At 41.8% G+C, this 19,597-nt stretch overlaps 2 protein-coding genes across 3 annotated transcripts in view; both read left to right on the top strand.

Annotated features, from left to right (window-relative positions):
• The first annotated feature begins 1,513 nt into the window (after positions 1-1,513).
• On the top strand, positions 1,514-19,503 carry TM4SF19 (transmembrane 4 L six family member 19). Of its 2 annotated transcripts, none has more exons than XM_089910029.1 (6): positions 1,514-1,625; positions 7,850-8,051; positions 8,458-8,535; positions 10,459-10,628; positions 10,879-11,062; positions 19,393-19,503. In XM_089910029.1, exons 2-5 carry the CDS (start codon positions 7,872-7,874, stop codon positions 11,057-11,059), a joined length of 609 nt encoding a protein of 202 aa, XP_089766155.1. In that variant the 5' UTR covers positions 1,514-1,625; positions 7,850-7,871; the 3' UTR covers positions 11,060-11,062; positions 19,393-19,503. The 2 variants fall into 2 exon arrangements, with proteins under 2 accessions (XP_089766155.1, XP_089766154.1); XM_089910028.1 differs by lacking the exon at positions 1,514-1,625 and adding an exon at positions 5,121-5,230.
• DYNLT2B (dynein light chain Tctex-type 2B) overlaps positions 11,118-19,597 on the top strand; it is a 26,312-nt gene continuing 17,832 nt past the window's right edge. The window contains exons 1-2 of the mRNA XM_022568475.3: positions 11,118-16,651; positions 19,393-19,526. Of these exons, the coding sequence (XP_022424183.1) occupies positions 16,527-16,651; positions 19,393-19,526 (259 nt within the window). The 5' untranslated portion in view covers positions 11,118-16,526. The remainder of the gene's footprint in view (positions 16,652-19,392; positions 19,527-19,597) is intronic.

Genomic DNA, 19,597 nt, shown 5'->3' with positions numbered 1-19,597 from the left:
TATGTGGAACCTAGAAAAATGGTACAGATGAACTGGTTTTCAGGGCAGAAATAGAGACACAGATGTAGAGAACAAACGTATGGACACCAAGGGGGGAAAGTGGCAGGAGGGGTGGTGGTGGTGTGATGAATTGGGAGATTGGGATTGACATGTATACACTGATGTGTATAAAATGGGTGACTAATAAGAACCTGCTGTATAAAAAATAAATAAAATGAAATTCAAAAAAAAAAATAGGATCCAGTTTCCATTTTCATCGTAAAAGGGAATCATTTAGAGCCCAATTGAATTCTTGTATCTCCCCGGAGAATTGAATTTTGATAGAGGATACTAGGCGAGGGCTCACAAGCTTTATATTAAGAAGAAACGTTTATTCACCTTATAAAACACATTTACAAACTATCTCATTAGATCCTTACAACAGACCTAAAGCAAGTAAAATAAATACTAGGTTAGCTTCATCATGCAGATAAAGAGATGATAGCCCAGAGAAATTTGACTTGCTCAGAGTAACAGTGAGTGAGGTTGAAGGAAAATGATCCTGTGTCATCTAACTCTACACTCTATACAGCCCCACATATTGATGCTTGAGATATTTTTTTTCCCAGCCCAGATTCCAACTATCTGTTTGGAGGCAGTACTATGGTGCTTTGGCACCTAAGAGACCTGGGTCTCAATTTCTGCTACAAATACCTATTAGCTGTGTGAACTTGGGTAGTTCACTGAGCCTCAGTAATAATAATCTGTTCATTTGTAAAATAATGCCTACCTCACAAGTTTATTTTGAGAATTAAATAAGATGCTAGATGCCTCTCCTGGGTTAGTCCTCTCTTTTTTTTCTTCTCAGCTTAGCAAAAAGGATTTTATTTGCAGTGTCTGTTAGAACATTTCTTAATTAGGCAATTAGAATGGTTTGATGACAGAATGCCAGATATCACTCAGATTTTAGAAGGTATTTCTGTTCCCAACTCAGTGGCTTATCTAACAGCAGACACTCTCATATCAGTATCATTAAAATGGTGGTACAGATGATGGTGGCCTAGAGCTTGAAAAAAAAAGTTAGAAAGCTATTAAAGGAGCCACAGCTAAGAGCAAAATAAGGAAGGTGATAAGGAAAAAATGATGGCGGCCCTGCTTGGTGCTGTTTTTCCAAGGAGCCCAAACACTGCAGGGAGTGAAACAGATACGGGCTGGTAGTGTGTGAAAAAGTGTTGCTGCTTGGGAAAGAAAGGAGGATAAGGTATTTCTCATGGGTGCATCCTCTGACTCATTAAGGCATTTTAGCTCACGAGGCCATGCCTCCTGGTTCCTTTCTTAGGGTCACATGAAAATGAGTAGAGGGTGGGTCATCAGGAGAGGGCTCTTCAGGAAGAGGAAAGCTCCTTTGTTGCAGGCCTGTGGGCAGTGGTGTGCGGGCATGCATGCCCACACACACACACACGCCTGAGTGACTTCCACATATAAATAGCGCCTCTCTGACCCTCTGTAGGAGTCCTGAAAGAGGAGCCTCCAGTCCAAACCTGCAGGAGTTCCAGCTGAGGCCACAGGAGTTCAGACCCACTCTGAACACGGAGCCCTTCACCAGGTTCTTTCTCTCCCATCCTGATTCTTGCCACCGGATGCAGGTAAGCAGAAATGGAAGGGCCCAGTGAGGGGATGGCCAGGGAATAGTTTGGTCTAGCAGCTAAGAGCACAAACTTCCAACTCAAAGGAGATCTGGCTCAACCACTGAGCAGCTGTGTGACTTCAGGCAATTTGTTTAACATCTCTTTGCCTCAGTCCACCAACTTCAGGCCTTTACACATGCTTAGAATACTTTTCCCTTCCCAACTTTGCCCGTCTAATGCCTCGTTGTCAAGTTTTAGCTCGTACAACACTCCTTCCAGGAGGCTCTGCCTTGCTTCTGCAGATAAGGTTAGGCGATCCTCTAGTGCTCCCATCACACCTTCAGCTGGACTGTTCTGCTCCACACTTTCTCGTTGCCTGGTTAGTGTCCCCACCAGACTTTAAGTTCCTCAAGAGAAGAGTCTGTCTCTGGTTCACCAGAGTGAATAGCGCCTGGCAGATAGTGGTCACAATAAATATTTGACTGGCCAAAGAATGATAAAAGTCTGGCTAGGTGATGATTTAGGTTGAGAGACACACAGAATTTCAAGTCTCTTCCTCTATATCACTCAGCTGATCACTTAAACTGTTGCCCAGACATCTAGGTAATGATTTGTTCACCCAGCCAGGATCTCAGGTTAGAACAGGGTGCCCCTAAAGCCTGGTTGTGAGGTTTTACCTTATCCTGCTTGTCTCTTCAGATATCAAATTAGCCAAACTCTTTGCTAATCTACTGGCTCACATTTGTGGAAGCATTTCTCAGAATGTTGTGATTTCTAGGGGAACAAATCAAGAGGAGGAAGTGAAACTCCAACTGAGCCGCAGCCCTCTTAGATGCAGCAGCACAGCAAGTGCTTTTAGCAGATTCGTAGGACAGCCAGGATTCTCTGAATCCCACTCATCCCAAAGGCCGGGCTCAACTTAGTTTTCCCTCTGCACGTTCATATCTTTTAGCTTCCCTTCTAAAACTTTCCTGATAAGAAAAATTTCCAAAGAAGAGATTTTTGGGGTGGGGAGGTTCATGTCGGTGATCTATTGTCTAGACAGGCCTTACTCATAGGTGGAATGATTCAAAGGAGGCTGAAGGCATTCCTGAGCAAAAGGTTCTTCCAGCCGGTGGTCTAGAGTGTGCCTCAATGTCCAACCACACACCAGTCCTTTCTTGGACCCCTGACAAAATGTCAGTCATCTGAGAGGCATGTGGGTTAAAGTCGTTACTTGCTAACACCCTGGACACACACTGAGAGTGCGGCTCTCAATGGCAGGAAGGTCTGGGGAGGGAGGCTGCATCACAAACTGTTTGGGTGGGTTGTTACCATACATATGCCCTGCCCGCTGACAGCAGAGCAGGCTCCTCACCCTGAGGACCTGTGGAGGAAGTAGCCAGTACCATACCGGCTTGGAGGACACTTCAGGAAGAGAGGTCTCTGTGGTGGGCCCCTGGGGGAGGGGGCAGGGGAAGGGACAGACCATCCCTCCTGATTCCTGGTGCCCCCTCTTCCCTCCAGGCCCCTCGTATCCTTGGAGTAAGGGCCACTGTTCCTCCGTATCCTACCCCCAACTCCTCCAGCATGTGCCCCCCTCCACAGAGACCCGAACTTCCTTTCATCAGGGATGAGTTATTTTATTCACCGTTTGAGAGACATGGCTTACAGAGCAAATACCCTGTGGAGAGGGCACACGGTGAAGGCAACTCATCCCACTGAAATATTAGCAATTGCATCAGAAAGTTTCCTGCTGGGAGGAGCAGCTGAGATGAGTTTGGGCTCTGAGATTAGGGAAGCAAATGTCACCAAGGCCTGAGGAGGCTGGGGAATGGGGGTATGGGCGGGCAGGACAAGAGCACCCCCTTTCCTGCCCCAACCAAATGGCCTGCTCAGTGCTGTGTCTAACACGAGTCTCTATATAAGCTGAAGTCTGGACGAACAAAAAAAACCTAGGCTAATCAAGTTTGTGTTTTTTTAAATTAAGTTCATAAATTGTAAAACCGTTTTTAAAAAGGTATGATAAAATCGAAATTTAGGGTAGTCGTTCCCAGGAAGGAGTACAGGCATATGATAGAGAGGGCACACCTGGGGCTTCAATAGTATTAGTGGTAAGAATCTATTTTGTAAACCAGTTGTGTTTACATAGGTGTTGTTCAATTATTCCACACTACTAGCAAGAGCAAATATATTATATACATTATGCTTAATTCTTTAACTCTGAAATATTTCATTATATATGTAGGTGTATGTATATATGTAAAAGAGAGATTGGGGTGGAGGCTTTGATCTATACATATTTTCTGGTTATGGGCAAAGCTGTGTGTTAGGAGAGGAGTGTCAAGAGCCTTAAGCTGAGCCAGACATGTAACTGAATTGCAAAGTGGCAGCAAACCACTTCTTGGGGATGTCATGGTACTGACTTTTTTCAGATCCACATTGACATGAGTGTACCCAAATATTACTAGTCCTATTCTAATTCATATTAAAAAAAATAAAAAGTTCACAGATCAGTGAAAATTTAAAAGGGAGAAACGGCTATAAGTAAAGGTGTGGAGGAGGCATTTTACAACCTATCTAGACATGACATTTTAATTTGTAATCAATTTTATTGATATATAATTAAAATATAATAAAATTCACCAATTTTAAGAGTAGTTTGATGAGTTTTGTCAATATATATATAGTTGTATATTCATAAGAATCTAGATATAGAACATTTTTATCACCTCAAAAAGTTTCCTTATGTACGTATATTAATCCCCTCTTCTATTCTCAGCCCCTGGCAACCACTGATCTGCTTCCTGTCACTAGTTCTGCCTTTTCTAGTGTTTATAATTTCATATAAACAGAATCATACAGTGAGTAGTCTTTTGTTTCTGGCTTCTTTCATTTAGCATGATTTTGAGATTCATCCATGTTGTTTCATGTATCAGTAGTTTATTGTTTTTTATTGCCTAGTAGTAGTACTAATTGTATGGATATACCACAGTTTATCTATTCATCTATTGATGAACATTTGAGTTATTTCTCACTTTTTTGTATTTCTCATTTTTAATTGATTTTTTATTGTGGTAAAATATATATAACTTAAAGCTTGTTATTTTAACCATATTAAAGTGTACAACTCAGTGGCATTAATTACATTCTCAATGTTGTGTAACTATATATTACCATTACCTGTTTCCAAAACTTTTTCATTACCCCCAAACAGAAACTCTGTAAACATTAAACAATAACTCCCCATTCCCCCTTCCCCTCAGTCCCTAGTAACCTCTAATCTACTTTCCGTCTCTATGAATTTGCCTATTCTGGATATTTCATATAAGTAGAATCATACATACTTGTCCTTTAGTGTCTGGCTTATTTCATTTAGCATAATGTTTTCGTGCTTCATTCATGTTGCAGCATGTAACAGAACTTCATTTTTTTAATGGCTGAATAATATTCCATTGCACATATATATATATATATTTTTCATTCATTCATCTGTTGGTGGACACTTAGGTTGTTTCCATGTTTCTAATTTTTAGTTATTATGAATAAAGCTCCTATGGACATTCAAGTACCAGTCTTTGTGTGGGCATGTGTTTTCATGTCTCTTGGATAAATATATAGAAGTGGAATTACTTGATCATTTGGTAAGTGACGGTTTAGGAAACTGCCAAGCTTATTTCCAAAGTGGCTGTACCATTTGCATTCTCACCACATATCTATGAGAGTTCTAGTTGTTCCACATCCTCACCAACACTTGGTATAGTCCAACTTTTTTTTCTTTTTTTTGCGGTACGTGGGCGTCTCACTCTTGTGGCCTCTCCCGTTGTGGAGCACAGACTCCGGATGCGCAGGCCCAGTGGCCATGGCTCACAGGCCCATCCGCTCCACGGCATGTGGGATCTTCCCAGACCGGGGCACGAACCCGTGTGCCCTGCATCAGCAGGCGGACTCTCAACCACTGCGCCACCAGGGAAGCCCCTAGTCCAACTTTTTAACTTTAACAATTCCAGTGGGTATGTAGTAGGATCTTATTTTGGTTTTAATTTTCACCCCCCTATGTTAATGATGTTGAGTGTCTTTTCATGTTCTTAGTTGTCATCCATATAGCTTTTCTTTTGTGAGATGAAATGAAGTGTCTGTTCACATCGTTTTCCCATTTTTAAAAACCATCGTTTGCCTTCTTTTTTTGTTTACATTATTTTATTTATTTGGTTGCGCTGGGTCTTAGTTGCAGCAGGCGTGCTCCTTAGTCACAGCTTGTGGGCTCCTTAGTTGCAGCATGCATGTGAGATCTAGTTCCCTGAGCAGGGATTGAACCTGGGCCCCCTGCACTGAGAGCGTGGAGTCTTAACCACTGCACCACCAGTGAAGTCCCTCAGTTGTTTGTCTACTTATGGTAGAGTCTTAAGAATTCTTTATGTATTCTAGATACAAATCCTTTGTCAGATGTATATGAGGTCACATTCAAATACATATTTACAAAATATGTATTGTGAATATTTACTCCCAGCCTGTGTTTTGTCTCTTCATTTCCTTAATGGTGTCTTTTGAAGAGCAAAATTTTAATTTTGAAGTAGTTTACTTTATCACTTTTTATAGGTTGTACTTTTTGTGTTCTATATAATAAATCTTTATCTAACCGAAAATCCCAATGATTTTCTCTGTTGTTTTCTTGTAAAATTTTTATTAGGTTTAGATCCATGGTCCATTTCGAGTTAATTATTGAATAGGGTTTGCAGTAATAGGAAAAGTATATATTTTTGTTTTGCATATGGATTGTTCCAGCATCATTTGTTGAAGAGACTCTCCTTTTCCTACTAAAATACCATCTTTTTCAAAAATCATTTGATCATATTTGCATAGCTCTATTTCTGAATTCTCTAGTCTGTTCCAGTGGTCTGCATGTCTGTATACACCATTACTTTGCTGTCTTGATTACTGTAGCTTTATAATGTCTTAACATCACATGATGTAAGCCCTCCAACTTTGGTCTTCTTTTCCACATTGTTTTGAAAAATCTAGGTCTTTTGCATTTCCATGTAAATTTAGATTCAGCTTGTCAGTTTCTACGACAGAACACTGCTAGGATTTTGACTGAGATTGCACTGATACTAAGCCTTTTGATTCATGAACATGGTATATCTCTCCATTTATTTTGGTCTTCTTTAATTTTTCTCAGTAATGTTTTATAATTTTTAGTGTACAGGTCTTACACAGATTTTGTAAAATTTATCCATAAGTATTTTCTATTTGTATGTTATTGTAAATGATGTTGTTTTTTAACTTTTATAATTTATCATTGCTTGTATATAGAAATACAATAGAATTTTTGTATATTTAAGTTTTTATTTGGTAACCTTGCTAAACTCACCTATTAACTTTTTGATAGATTCCTTACAATTTTCTACACAGATAATCATGTTACTGTGAATAATGATATTCTTACTTCTTTCTTTCATACCTGTGGCTTTTGCCACTTTTTATTTTCTTATTGCACTGGAAAGGACCTCCTGTACAATGTTGAATGGAAGTGGTAACAGCAGACATCTTTAAAATGACGTCTTTTAAAGCAAGAGGATGACACCTTTAAAATTTTGTTTTTCGGGCTTTCCTGGTGGCGCAGTGGTTGAGAATCTGCCTGCTAATGCAGGGGACACGGGTTCGAGCCCTGGTCTGGGAGGATCCCACATGCCACGGAGCAACTAGGCCTGTGAGCCACAGCTACTGAGCCTGCACATCTGGAGCCTGTGCTCCGCAACAAGAGAGGCCGCGATAGTGAGAGGCCCGTGCACCGCGATGAAGAGTGGCCCCTGCTTGCCACAACTAGAGAAAGCCCTCGCACAGAAACGAAGACCCAACACAGCAAAAATAAATAAATTAATTAATGAACTCCTACCCCCAACATCTTCAAAAAATTTTTTTTGTTGTTTTTCTGTATCAAGTAGAAATAATCACTGGCTTTAATAGAGGTACAAGCAAATTATGATGGGATGAGGAGTGTGTGTGTGTGTGTGTGTGTGTGTGTGCTTGTGTGTGTGTGAGTGGGAGCTGGCAGAAAATGGAGCAATTAAATTCTATCCATTGGGAAATATTTATAAGACACAGAGTTTTAAAGCAAGTTCCTTGGCTCTTCTTGATCTGACCCTAGGGGGTGACAGTGCCTCTGGTCTATTTCCCCCTCCCCACCCTATGCTCCTGGGGTTTCCCCTACCCACCAGCTCCCAGTAACAGAGCTACCATGACCCTCTTTCCATTGGTTCCAGGACAGTGTCCTCCCTCTGTGTGATGGCATGCTCACGGACCTGCTCCCAAATACTGGGGCTGAGCCTCGGGACTACAGCCCTGTTTGCTGCTGCAGCCAACACAGTGCTCCTCTTTCCTAACTGGGATGTGACCTACCTGTTGAGGGGCCTCATTGGCAGGCATGCCATGCTGGGCTCTGGGCTCTGGGGAGGAGGCCTCATGGTGAGTGTCTGGGGTTCCCTGGGTGTGAACTCCCAAAGTGCCCCTTAGACGTGGAGCAGCAAGGTGGGGGTGGGGGTAGTGTTTTGATTCCTTGAAAAAAAGCTTGAACTAACAAGCTGGCTGTGGGGTCTATAGCAGCTCCAAGGGATAGAAGACTCTAGGAAGACTGGTCAAATGTTGCTGAATTTTGGACTAGGCAGGCTTGGTGTGAACGCTGCCATTCATAGAGTCACATTAGGCTAGTCATCCAAAACTGGGTCCTGACAGTCAAAGCCAAGCCCTCTGGGAAAGGTAGGGTAATTAAGTCCATGTGAGATGTCTAACCACTCTATTTCAGCAGCCACAGGTGGCAGCTAGAGATGTAAATTACCCAATCTCTTTTTAACACTCTTCCCTCTTCCCCCAGGTTCTCACTGCAGCTACCCTCATCTCCTTGACGGGCTGGAGATATGGCTGCTTCAGTAAGAGTGGGCCCTGCCAAAGTGTAAGCACCCGATTCCACTCTTCTAATACCTAGAATGTCCCCACATTCTATTACTTTAGAGGCAGAGTGATAAAGAGACAATTTCAGTCTTGGGGTTTGAAGTCAGGTCCTGACCGTACCTCTCTAAGGGTATAAAAACCCTAAGCTTTTGGGCAAGTTTTCTGAATCTCGGATCCTTCTGTAAAATGAAAGTTAACAGGATCAAGTCCGGGGAGGGAGTGCTTAATGAACCATAAATGTCTACACACATGTGAGGAACTGTTCTTTTTTATTTTATTGATGTATAGTTTACAATGTCCTGTTAATTTCTGCTATATAGCAAAGCGATTCAGCTATACATGAACTGTTCTTATTAGTTTTAGCCTATTGAACAATATGGACACGAGTTATGTACATTGTAGTCATGTGTCATTGATAGAAAATTTCCTGGCTATTTTTCTTAATTTTTCTTGGAGCTGAAAGATTCTCCAGAGATCATCTGATGACTAGATTCTAGTCTAACCTCTCCATTTTACAGATAATGAAGCTGAGGCCCAGAATAAATTTGCACTTTATTAATTACAGCAACATCTATATATATTTGAAAAATCTCAGTACATAAATGTATAAGATATATTGCTCATTCAGTCTCAGACACATGAATTTGTGGCCTTTTTACAGTAACTCTGCATCCTGCTTTGATATCTACAGCCCACATGTTGGGAACCCTGCTGATTCAGAATTATATGTTAAAGAATTAAGTATAAACACCTACACATTTCATTCACTATCTGTTCTCAGTCATGTCTGGTTTTCCCCTAGGCAAGTGGTTCTCGACTTGAATGTGTGCATCAGAATCCCTGCAGCGTTTGTTAAAACACAGATTGCTGGGCCCCACGCCCAGAGTTTCTGACTCTGTAGGTCTGGGGTGGAGCAAGATGAGGAGGGGGGGAAATTTGCATTTCTAACAAGTTTCCAGGTGATGTGCTGTTGCTGGGACAGGGACCACATTTTTAGAACCTCTGTCCTAGGCTTATGTCAGACTAATTCATCTTGATCTTTTAACTTAGAGTCAAAACTTACTACACAGCTTTCTGCGGCCCCTCTCGAGTTCTAAACCAGTTTGACATCAGTAGGAAAACGACTCTGATTCTGTATAAAAACTATATATATATATACGCGCACACACACACACACACACACATATATATATATATATGTTTTATTTAAAATTTTAAAATATGTGTTTTTTGAGAAGGAGAAAAAAAAATCTGGTATCCTGAGAAAGAAACCAATCTGGAAGTTAGAATCCTGCCAAGGAAATAAACACATTGCTATCTTTTGGGAAGGAAATGAGTGGTGCACAGAACAGAAAAGTACAATGACAGAACTCGAGTTATTTCAGAGTTGACTGTAATTTCTCTCTGTCTCTGCCTCCCTCCCTCCCTCCTTTTCTTCCTTCTTTCCCCTCTTCCTCCCTTCCTTCCTTTCATGCTTGATCTGAGAAAGAGAGGAATCAGGGATGGCAGCTTGGAACTTTTGAAAAAATACAGCTTTCTTTTAAAAGGGTCAGAGGGGGGCTTGCGATAACCAATCTGACCCTTTAAGCCAGAGACTGAATGACTGCAGTCTGAGTGACAAAGTTTTTGATGCCACTCTGCTGAGAAGCTCTGAAGAGCCTGCTGAATCAGGCTGAACCTGCTGCTGGGACCAGGTGCCAGTGTTTCCCCCTTCTCCATTCCTTCTTTCCCACCCCCTCCCGGCTCTACCCAGTGACCCCTCATCAGCCAGCCCTACCTTGGCTATGTTTTAAAGGAGGTGCTGTGGGTAAGATCATTCCCATGACTGGGGAAGGCCTGAGCACCAGAGAAGTTAGATTTGTCCAGATCAGCCCACAAGTCACGACACCCTCTCAGGCTCACTGTTTCTTCTCTCCTTCTGCAGGTGCTTACTGCTCTGTTGTCAAGTGGCCTGGCTTTTCTTGGAGCCTTGATTTGCTTTATCACTTCTGGAGTAGCCCTGAAAGATGGTCCGTTTTGCATGTTCGATGTTTCGTCCTTCAATCAGACACAGGCTTGGAAACATGGTTACCCATTCAAAGACCTGCAAGGCAGGTAAATGGATGGAAACTTGGATTTGCAGTCTCTTCAGAGAAAGAAAGACACAGAAAGGGACTACAAACTCCTTTTAGTCTGCATTCTAGCATCTTGCTTCTCTGATGCTCAGAAAATTGCAAATGCAACAATAGTCACCCTCAAAAATCTAGTCCTACGACCTGAGCTGAGGGAGAACCCAGGTTTCTATCAAGGTTGCTGGGATTTTCTTACTTATTCCAACCCCTGATCTCTTTATTTTTGGGGATAGGAATTATTTGTATGACCATTCACTCTGGAATTCTGTCTGCCTGGAGCCTTCTAAAGCTGTCATTTGGCACGTGTGCTTCTTCTCTGCCCTTCTGTGCATCAGCCTCCTCCAGATTCTCCTGGTGGTCATTCATTTCATCAACAGCTTCCTGGGCCTTTTCTGCAGCCTCTGTGAGAAGTAACAGGTAATGCCCTCTTTTTAAATAATTAAATAATTAATTAATTAATTTGTTTTTGGCTGAGTTGGGTCTTCATTGCTGCACGGGCTTTCACTAGTTGTGGCGAGTGGGGGCTACTCTTCGTTGTGGTGCGCGGGCTTCTCACTGCGGTGGCTTCTCTTGGTGTGGAGCATGGGCTCTAGGCGCACGGGCTTTCAGTAGTTGTGGCTCGCGGGCTCTAGAGCGCAGCCTCAGTAGTTGTGGCACATGGGCTTAGCTGTCGCGAGGCATGTGGGATCTTCCTGGACCAGGGCTCGAACCCGTGTCCCCTGCATTGGCAGGCAGTTTCTTAACCAATGCGCCACCAAGGAAGTCCCGGTAATTCCCTCTTAAACATGAGTGTTTTCATCATGAGCTGCCTTGAATCTTTTCTGCAAGAGTGGGTATGAATTATAAACAAATTTCCCTTTTAGGTAGTCATGTAGTAATAATAACAATAATAATTCCTTGCATGTATGTTGAATGATACAATGCATTTTAAATCACATTGTAGGGACTTCCAGTGGTTAAGAATCTGCCTTCTAATGCAGGGGACAAGGGTTTGATCCCTGGTCAGGGAACTAAGATCCTACACACCGTGGAGCAACTAAGCCTGCTCTCTCTAGAACCTGTGCACCACAACTAGAGAGCCTGCGTACTGCAACTACTGACCCCTCGCACTCTGGAGCCCACGCACCACAACTAGAGAAGCCCGCGCGCTGCAACAAAGAGCCGGTGCACTGCAACAAAAAGATCCCGCGTGCCGCAACAAGACCTGATGCAGCCAAATAAATAAATAAATTTTTAAAAAATCACATTGTAAATTGCAAGATGATATATTAGTAGAAGAAATAATTATCATTATTATTGTGTAGGAACTTATAGTCCATAAAATGTCCTCCAGCCATGATCTCATTTCAGCCTCTCAAAAGCCGCATAAAATTGGCCGCATGTTACAGATGAAGTTGAGGCTCCTAGAGGATAATGGACTTGCTGCCCAAAAGCAGTCAGTTAGGTTCAGGTAAAGTCAATACCTGACCCCCTACTTTCTAAATTCAAGTTCACTAGCTTAATGGACTGAATTATGTGCTCCCAAAATTCATAGTTTGAAGCTCTAGCCCTCAACGTGACTTTGGAGATAGGACCTTTAAGAAGCTAATTTAGGTTAGATGGGGTCATGAGAGTGGGACACTAATTGAATAAGACTGGCATCCTTATGAGAAGAGGATGAGACAACAAGTACATGAAAAGATGCTTAATATCACTAATCATCAGGGAAATGCAACTCCAAACCATAATGAGATATCACCTTATACTTGTTAGAATGGCTATTATCAAAAAGGAAAGAAATAACAAATGTTGATGAGGATATGGAGAAAAAGGAACCCTTGTGCACTGTTGGTGGGAATGTAAACTGGTGCAACCAGCATGGCAAGCAGTATGGAGGTTCCTCAAAAAATTAAAAAAGAACTACCATATGATCCAGCAATTCTACTTCTGGGTATTTATTTGACGCAAACAAAAACACTAGTTCAAAAAGATATCTGCACCCTCATGTTCACTGTAGCATTATTTTCAATAACCAAGACATGGAAACAACCCAAGTGTCCACCAATGGATTAATGGATAAAGAAGATATGGTACACACACACACACACACACACACACACTCACACACACAATGGAATACTCTTCAGCCATAAGAAAAATGAAATCTTGCCATTTGTGACAACATGGATGGACCTAGAGGGTATTATGCTAAGTGAAATAAGTCAGAGAAAGCCAAATACCATATGATATCACTTACATGTGGAATTTAAAGCAACAACAATAGCAACAAAACCAAGTTCACAGATACAGTGACAGACTAGTGGTTGCCAGAGCTGGGGCTGGGGAGTGAGGGAAATGGGTAAAGAGAGTCAAAGGTACAAACTTCTACTTATAAAATAGTTAAGTCATGGGGATATAATGTACAACAAGGTGACTATAGTTAATAGTACTGTATTGCATATTTAAAAGTTGCTAAGAGAATAAATCTTAAAAGTCCTTACTACAAGAAAAAAAAATTTTTTTGTAACTAATGTATGGTGCCAGATGTTAATGAGACTTATTGTGGTGATCATTTTGCAATATATACAAAAATCAAATCATTATATTGTACACCTGAAATAAATCTAACGTTATATGTCAATTATACCTAAAAAATGACATTGTAGAGTGTATTTCCAGCATAAAAGCATGATTAAGTTTCAGAAAGTTTATTCACCTATATTAATAGATTTAAGGAGGAAAAAATCCTAATGATTTTCTTCATAAATGCTGAAAAGGCATTTGATAAAATTCAACATATATTCTTAATAAAACTCTTTAAGAAAATGAGAAAAGACAGGTCCTTCCTTATCATAATACAACGTATCTATCTCAACTCAAAAGTCAGCATCATGCTTAATGAAGGAATACTAGAAACAATCTCATTAAGGTTGCAAATAAGATGATGACACTCACTATTGTCACTATCATTTAATATTGTTCTTGAGGTATTAGCCCAAGTAAGTATTCAAAAGGAAATTAACAGCTATAAAATAGGAAAGAAGGTGAAGTTATCATTATATTCAGACAATATGATTACACATCTAGAGCACCCAAATAAATTATATTACAAACAATAAGAGAATTTCATACAATGTCTGGGTACAAAATAAATATACAGAATCAAAAATCTTCATGTATACAAACAACAAGCAGTTAACAGGTATGCAGATGGGGAACTCCCATTTACATTAGAAACAAAAAAGGAAAAAAAGAAAAAACCTAGTTACCAACAAAACAAGAACGTGAAATACTTATTGAAGAAAACTAAAATGTTACTAAAGGATAAAAAATAAACTTGAACAAATATAAAGGCATGCCATGAACTTGGATCATAAGATATAAATGCCCTTAAACTAATCTACAAATTTAACATGATGAATAAAATCACCAAGATTTGGTGGAAGAGGATATGGAATAAGCTGGTTTTAAAGTTCACATGAAAAATGAACAAGCTTGGACAGCCAGGAAACTTCTGAAGAAGGCAGTGAGGTGGGACTAACTCTACTAGATATTAAAAGCTAATATAAAACTACAATAATTCAAACAGTGCAGTACATTAAATGGACAAATTTATGCATCAGACTAGGGAGCTCAGAGATAGAAATAAATATTTGTGAGAATTTAGTATATGCTAAAGAGATGTGGGGAAAAAGAAAGTGGATGATATACCAGATCTGTCTCTCCATGAGAGCCCAGAGGAAAAGGCCATGTGAAGACACAGCCAGAAGGTAGCCATCTGCAAGCCAAGGAGAGAGGCCTCAGTAGAAACCAACCTTGTTGGCACCTCGATCTTGGATTTCTAGCCTCCAGAAAATAAGTTTCCATTGTTTAAGCCACACAGCAGCCAGTCTGTGGTATTTTTTTATGGCAGCCTGAGCTGACTAATCCACCAGTGTTCAGTGCCGTTCAATAAGTGGTATATACTGAGTGCCCACTGTGTGCTCAGCACTGCCATGCATGCTGTGAATTCAAAAATGACTGAGACATGGTCCTTGCCCTTGGGCCCTGCTCTGTCCTTGAAGAGCTCACGGTCATGTTAGGGAAACTCATCTACTAATAATTTGAATGTCATATGGTAGGGACCATGTTAGAGGTCAAGCCAGGATGTAATGAGGGCTTGAAGGAACCAGGAACCTCTAAGGAGAGGATCTGTGAGAGATGAAGGAAGGCATCAGTCATGTCTGAACTGATTCTTGAAATGGTTAGCCCCAGTAAAGAGGGAAGGAAGCGTTTTTCCAGCAGAGGAAATAGAAGCTCAAAAGGGGAGACACAGGATGCTGTGGGTGGAGAACTGTGATGCCACAGCTCCTTCATTGTGGAATGTGGAAAGCAGAGCACCTCCCTCTCTCCTGTTTTGGGATCTTTGTTCAGGATGCATATTGGGGGAATTTCTTCTTAGTTTTTGAAGCTGGCAGGATAATACAGCTTTCTAAAATAGGACCAGGACTGGTGCTCATAAGCAGGAAATGCATCCTAAGTTTGCTCCTTCCTGACTTTTGCCCTGGAGCAGGAGTGTGGTGAGGCTGGGGGAACTGCAGGTTGGCAATTATGGATTAAATCAGTACACCACAAACTTTTTCTGTAAAGGCCCAGATTATATATTTTTTCACTTATCTTTTTTTTTTATAGTTTTGCCTGGCCAAATAATATTTCAGACTTTGAGAGCCATATGGTCTCTTTTTGCAACTGCTCGATTCTGCCAATATTGCAGAATGCTAATCTACTGATGCTGGGTTGTGGTGAAGGAAAGTACAGCGTTTATTGCAGAGTGACAAACAAGGAGGATGGGGAGCTAGTGTTCAAAAGACTCATATTCCCCAATGGCTTTCAGTGCAACATTAGGGGTGAGGGTCCCAGGGTGTGTGATCAGCTCCTGGACATTCTTCTGATTGGTTAGTGGTGAGGTAACTGGGTGACGTTTCAGGAATCTCAATCATCGAATCTCTGGCCCCAGCCAGTCTATGGTCTAGCATTTGCAGTCAGCAGTTTCCATCTGGTGGGGGTCCTGGTTTCTGTGAAAACAATTTAAGAATGTGCATCAGCAGTGGATGAGGGCAATGTTTTCTTAGCTGGAGTCAAAGGTTATCAATCACCTTAGGTACTTTTCCCCCCAATTTTATTTGTGGTAAAATACACCTAACAAAATTTTTCATCTTAACCACTTTTAAGTGTACAGTTCAAGGGTATAAATGCAATCATAATGTTGTACAACCATCAAAAAAAAAAGAATGTGCATCAGAAGGTTACCTATATCCCTCAAGGAGAAGATAGGAATCCTGTAACTCTTTTTATGGCTGACCTATTGTTTATTATTACTTTTCTTGCTTGACTGATTTTCCATTTTTCGAAACATTAACTGCTAGAGTCTTTTCTTTAGAACTCGGAAAGACCTAGGAGACTAAAGCTTTTTTCACAAGCAAGAAGCCAAGTTCACAGGATCTGTCACTGGACCGCCCCCCACCCCTCACCCCAGGGTCCAGCTCAGTTTCACCGGCTGCTTACTAGCTGTGTATCCTTGGGCCTCTATGGGCCTCAGGTTCTGTGTCACTTTCTAAGATTGCATCGCGGTTAATAAGAGCTGACGCGTGTTTAAGTGCTTTGTAAACGGAACAGAAACAAACCAGTCTTTGCCGAAGTTATGGTCACTGCAGCTCCGCCGGTTCTGGTCCAGCATCCGGCGCGCAGGCGCGGGTAGGGCAGTGCGAGCACGACAAGAAGGGCGGGTCGCACAGCGCAGAGCGCGCAGCCGCCGCACATAGGGTCAAAGGCGGCGCTGTCGCCCTGGCGACCATTTCCCAGCTCCGTGGCGCCGCGAGCTAAGCCTTCTTCGGGAGAAATACGGGGCCAAGAAGCTTAGGCCATGTCGGTCGCCGCATCCTTCTCAATGCGCACGTCCTTCTCTGCTGTCGAAGGGTTGCCTGAGACTGAGAAGAACGCTGGGGAGTCCGAGAATACCTATATTCTGCGGCCCATTTTCCAGCAAAGGCGGGTAGCAGACGCGTTGTGGCGTGGCCGACCTGCGTGACTAATGCTTCCTGCAGGCAGAGCTTGCCTGATAGCCGGGGCGTCCCAAAGGAACCCGCGGGTGACGGGCGGGGTGGGGCGGGGCGGGCCGGGAGAGAGGGGCGGGGCTAGAGACAGAGGGGCGGGCCGGAGAGGAGGCCGGGTTTTGCGGGGGAACAGGCGATGGAGGAAGGGACAGGACCGGGGAAGTAGGGACTGGGCGGGAGAGGGTGGGGCGCTGTTCTCCTTGGGCTCCCAGCTGCAGGGGGCAGCAGAGGACCAGACCTGGGGTTGCAGGGTTAACGCGCCGGGAGGTAGTCCCTTAGACAAGCACAGTATGGATGGTTGACTCTAGGAGATCCAGAATGTGGGCACAGAGGAATTGAGATAGTCGCATGGCAGAAAACAAGCGGCTTGCATCGAATGCCATTCAGCCCTGTTTCGAGGGTTACTGTGTGCATACGTGTGCCAGAAAGCGCTTACTCTTCTTCAGGGCGCGAGACCTGTATGTGTACAGTCTTACCTAAGTAATATCTGGAGGCTTTTGGCCTGCCACCCTAATACCTTCCCAGAATTAAGGCACAACGTCTCCTGCAGAGGACAGTCAGTTAGGGCTGTAGGATCCATCACTAACTTCATTTTCACAAGATTAAAAAAAATAATTAAAAAAATGACTTTCCTAAGCCCTTTTACTGTTTTTTGAAACTAGATTCCTGAATCAAATGCTTGGCAAATACTAGAACCCAGGAACTTTAGTTATAATGTGATAAAAAAATTCATGTAGCAGTTTAATGGTGGGTAGAAGGGACATTAAAAAAATATGTTCAGTTATCTTGGTAAAAGATTCTAAATACATAGAATGCCATTCACCTGTATTTCTGTTGTAAAACAGAACAAGATTAACAACAAATATATGTTATGTAGGAATAGCTCTATGAGATTATTTGTGACTCGTTTGAAGAAAACTTTTAGCATTTTACTGAGAGTGGAAAAGGCTTAAGGGAAGAGCCAGATATAGTATGTTTGTTAATAGGAAGACCACATTTTGAACAGATCAAATCCTAGAAATTTGTCCATGATTCTAAAGTTCACCTGTGAGAATAAGCAAGCAAGAGACTAAAGAGAATACTGTTAAAAAGAAATAAGGGGCCGCTAGTACTACCAAACCACATTATAAACACAAAACTTAAAACATTCTGGTAACTTGGCACATGATAGACAAATCAACTGATAGAATATACAGCCCAGGGGCTTCCCTGGTGATCCAGCGGTTAAGACTCTGCGCTCCAAATTCAGGGTGCCCGGGTTCCATCCCTGGTCAGGGAACTAGATCCCGCATGCCACAACTAAAGACCCCGTATGCAGCAACAAAGATCCCATGTGCCACAACTAAGACCCCGCACAGCCAAATTAAATAAATAAATATTAAATATATATATATATAGCCCAGATAAAGGAACCTAGTGTTGTAATATGTAATAAATACAACTAAAATGCTAATAGTATTGTTAGGGTGGTGAAATGAGGGGAGAATTTTTTCTCTGTCTTCATTTATTCAGTAATTAATTTCTTCAAAAAATATTGTCTACTATGTGCTGGATAGTGTTCTAGCAATGGGGATATAACAGTGAACAAAACATAAAAATCTCTGCTCTTTGGAGCTTGTGTTCTAGCTGGGTAGAAGGACAACAAACAAGATAAATGCCTAAGTGAACCATATAGTGTATCAGATAGTAATAAGTACCGGGAAGGGAGATATAAAGTGGTAGGAGGGTGGTTTGAAGTTTTAGAGAGGGTGGCTAGGGAAAGTGACTTTTGAATAAAGACTTGAAAGAAAGGAAGGAGCTATGCATATAAGGAGAGGAATTGAATTTCAGGCAGAGGTTAACAGCAACTGCAGAAGCACTGAGGTTTCCATGCCTGGTGTGGTCAAAGAACATAGGGAAGGCCAGTGTGGCCTGAGTGGAGAGAACTAGGGGCAAAGTAGTAGAAAACAAAGTCAATGAGTTTGGTAGGGTAGATCATATGGGACCTTGCAAGTAACAGAATGTTGCTTTTACTCTGAGTGAGGTGGGAAATATATGGGGTATTTTGAACGGAGGAGTGTCATGATCTGACACGTATTTAATAGCACCAGTCTAGTTGCTATGTTGAGAACAGGATTTAGGGACAAAGGCAGAGACAGAGAGACTTGTTAGGAGGCCATTGTAATCCAGGAAAGAAGTAGTGGTAGCTTGGAGCAAGGTGGTGGTAGTGGGGTGGTGAGTGTGATTGAATTTTAGATTATTTTGAAGGTAGAACTGATAAGATTTGCTCATGAATGGGATGAGGGCTGTGAGAGAGAAAGACAACCAAACTGACACCAGGGTTTTTGGCTTGAGAGGTTGGAAGAATGGAGTTACCATTGACTGAGGTGAGGACCTTGTTTTGGGGAGAGGAGATGATCAGAAGCTCAGTGTTGGATGTATTAAATTTAAGTTGCCTACTAGACATCTGGATGGAATATGGGTGGGAATATGTGGTCTGAAGTTCAAGGGAGAGGCTGGAGATACAGGTTTGCACTATGACTTGTTTTCTTAATTTGTTTTTATTACTTTTATAATAAAAATATGAAAAAGAAGGAATAAATGGTTGTCATGACAAAAAACTGGGAGAGGTTAAGCTGCGAAGGTAAATTAGGGTTTTGGAATTACCAACTGGATGTTTCAAACTGTTTCATTTAGGTTCAGACCCTCTGTGGTTAGAGACTGTATCCATGCTGTGCTCAAGGAGGAACTGGCAAATGCTGAATACTCTCCAGAAGAAATGCCTCAGCTCACAAAACGTTTATCAGAAAATATTAAAGATAAATTAAAAGGTAATGGTGGTAATTGGAAATGACTTGTTCCCTTCAAACATCCAATTTTACTCATTTGCCTCCTTCTTTAT

Source organism: Delphinapterus leucas, chromosome 4 (assembly GCF_059928025.1).
Source record: "Delphinapterus leucas isolate spDelLeu-1000000601 "Yukka" chromosome 4, BTC_Dleu_Yukka2, whole genome shotgun sequence".
In the NCBI taxonomy this organism is placed as follows: Eukaryota; Metazoa; Chordata; class Mammalia; order Artiodactyla; family Monodontidae; genus Delphinapterus; species Delphinapterus leucas.
Note: the sequence above shows the minus strand (reverse complement) of the source record. Positions and strands in the feature narration are given on the sequence as shown.

Bases quoted from the DNA above. Each gene is read 5' to 3' on its own strand.
- TM4SF19 (XM_089910029.1), top strand. From the start codon at position 7,872: ATGGCATGCTCACGGACCTGCTCCCAAATACTGGGGCTGAGCCTCGGG. The intron at 8,536-10,458 runs GTAAGCACCCGA...CTCCTTCTGCAG, and splicing joins AGAGTGGGCCCTGCCAAAGT to GTGCTTACTGCTCTGTTGTC. The intron at 10,629-10,878 runs GTAAATGGATGG...TTTTGGGGATAG, and splicing joins TTCAAAGACCTGCAAGGCAG to GAATTATTTGTATGACCATT.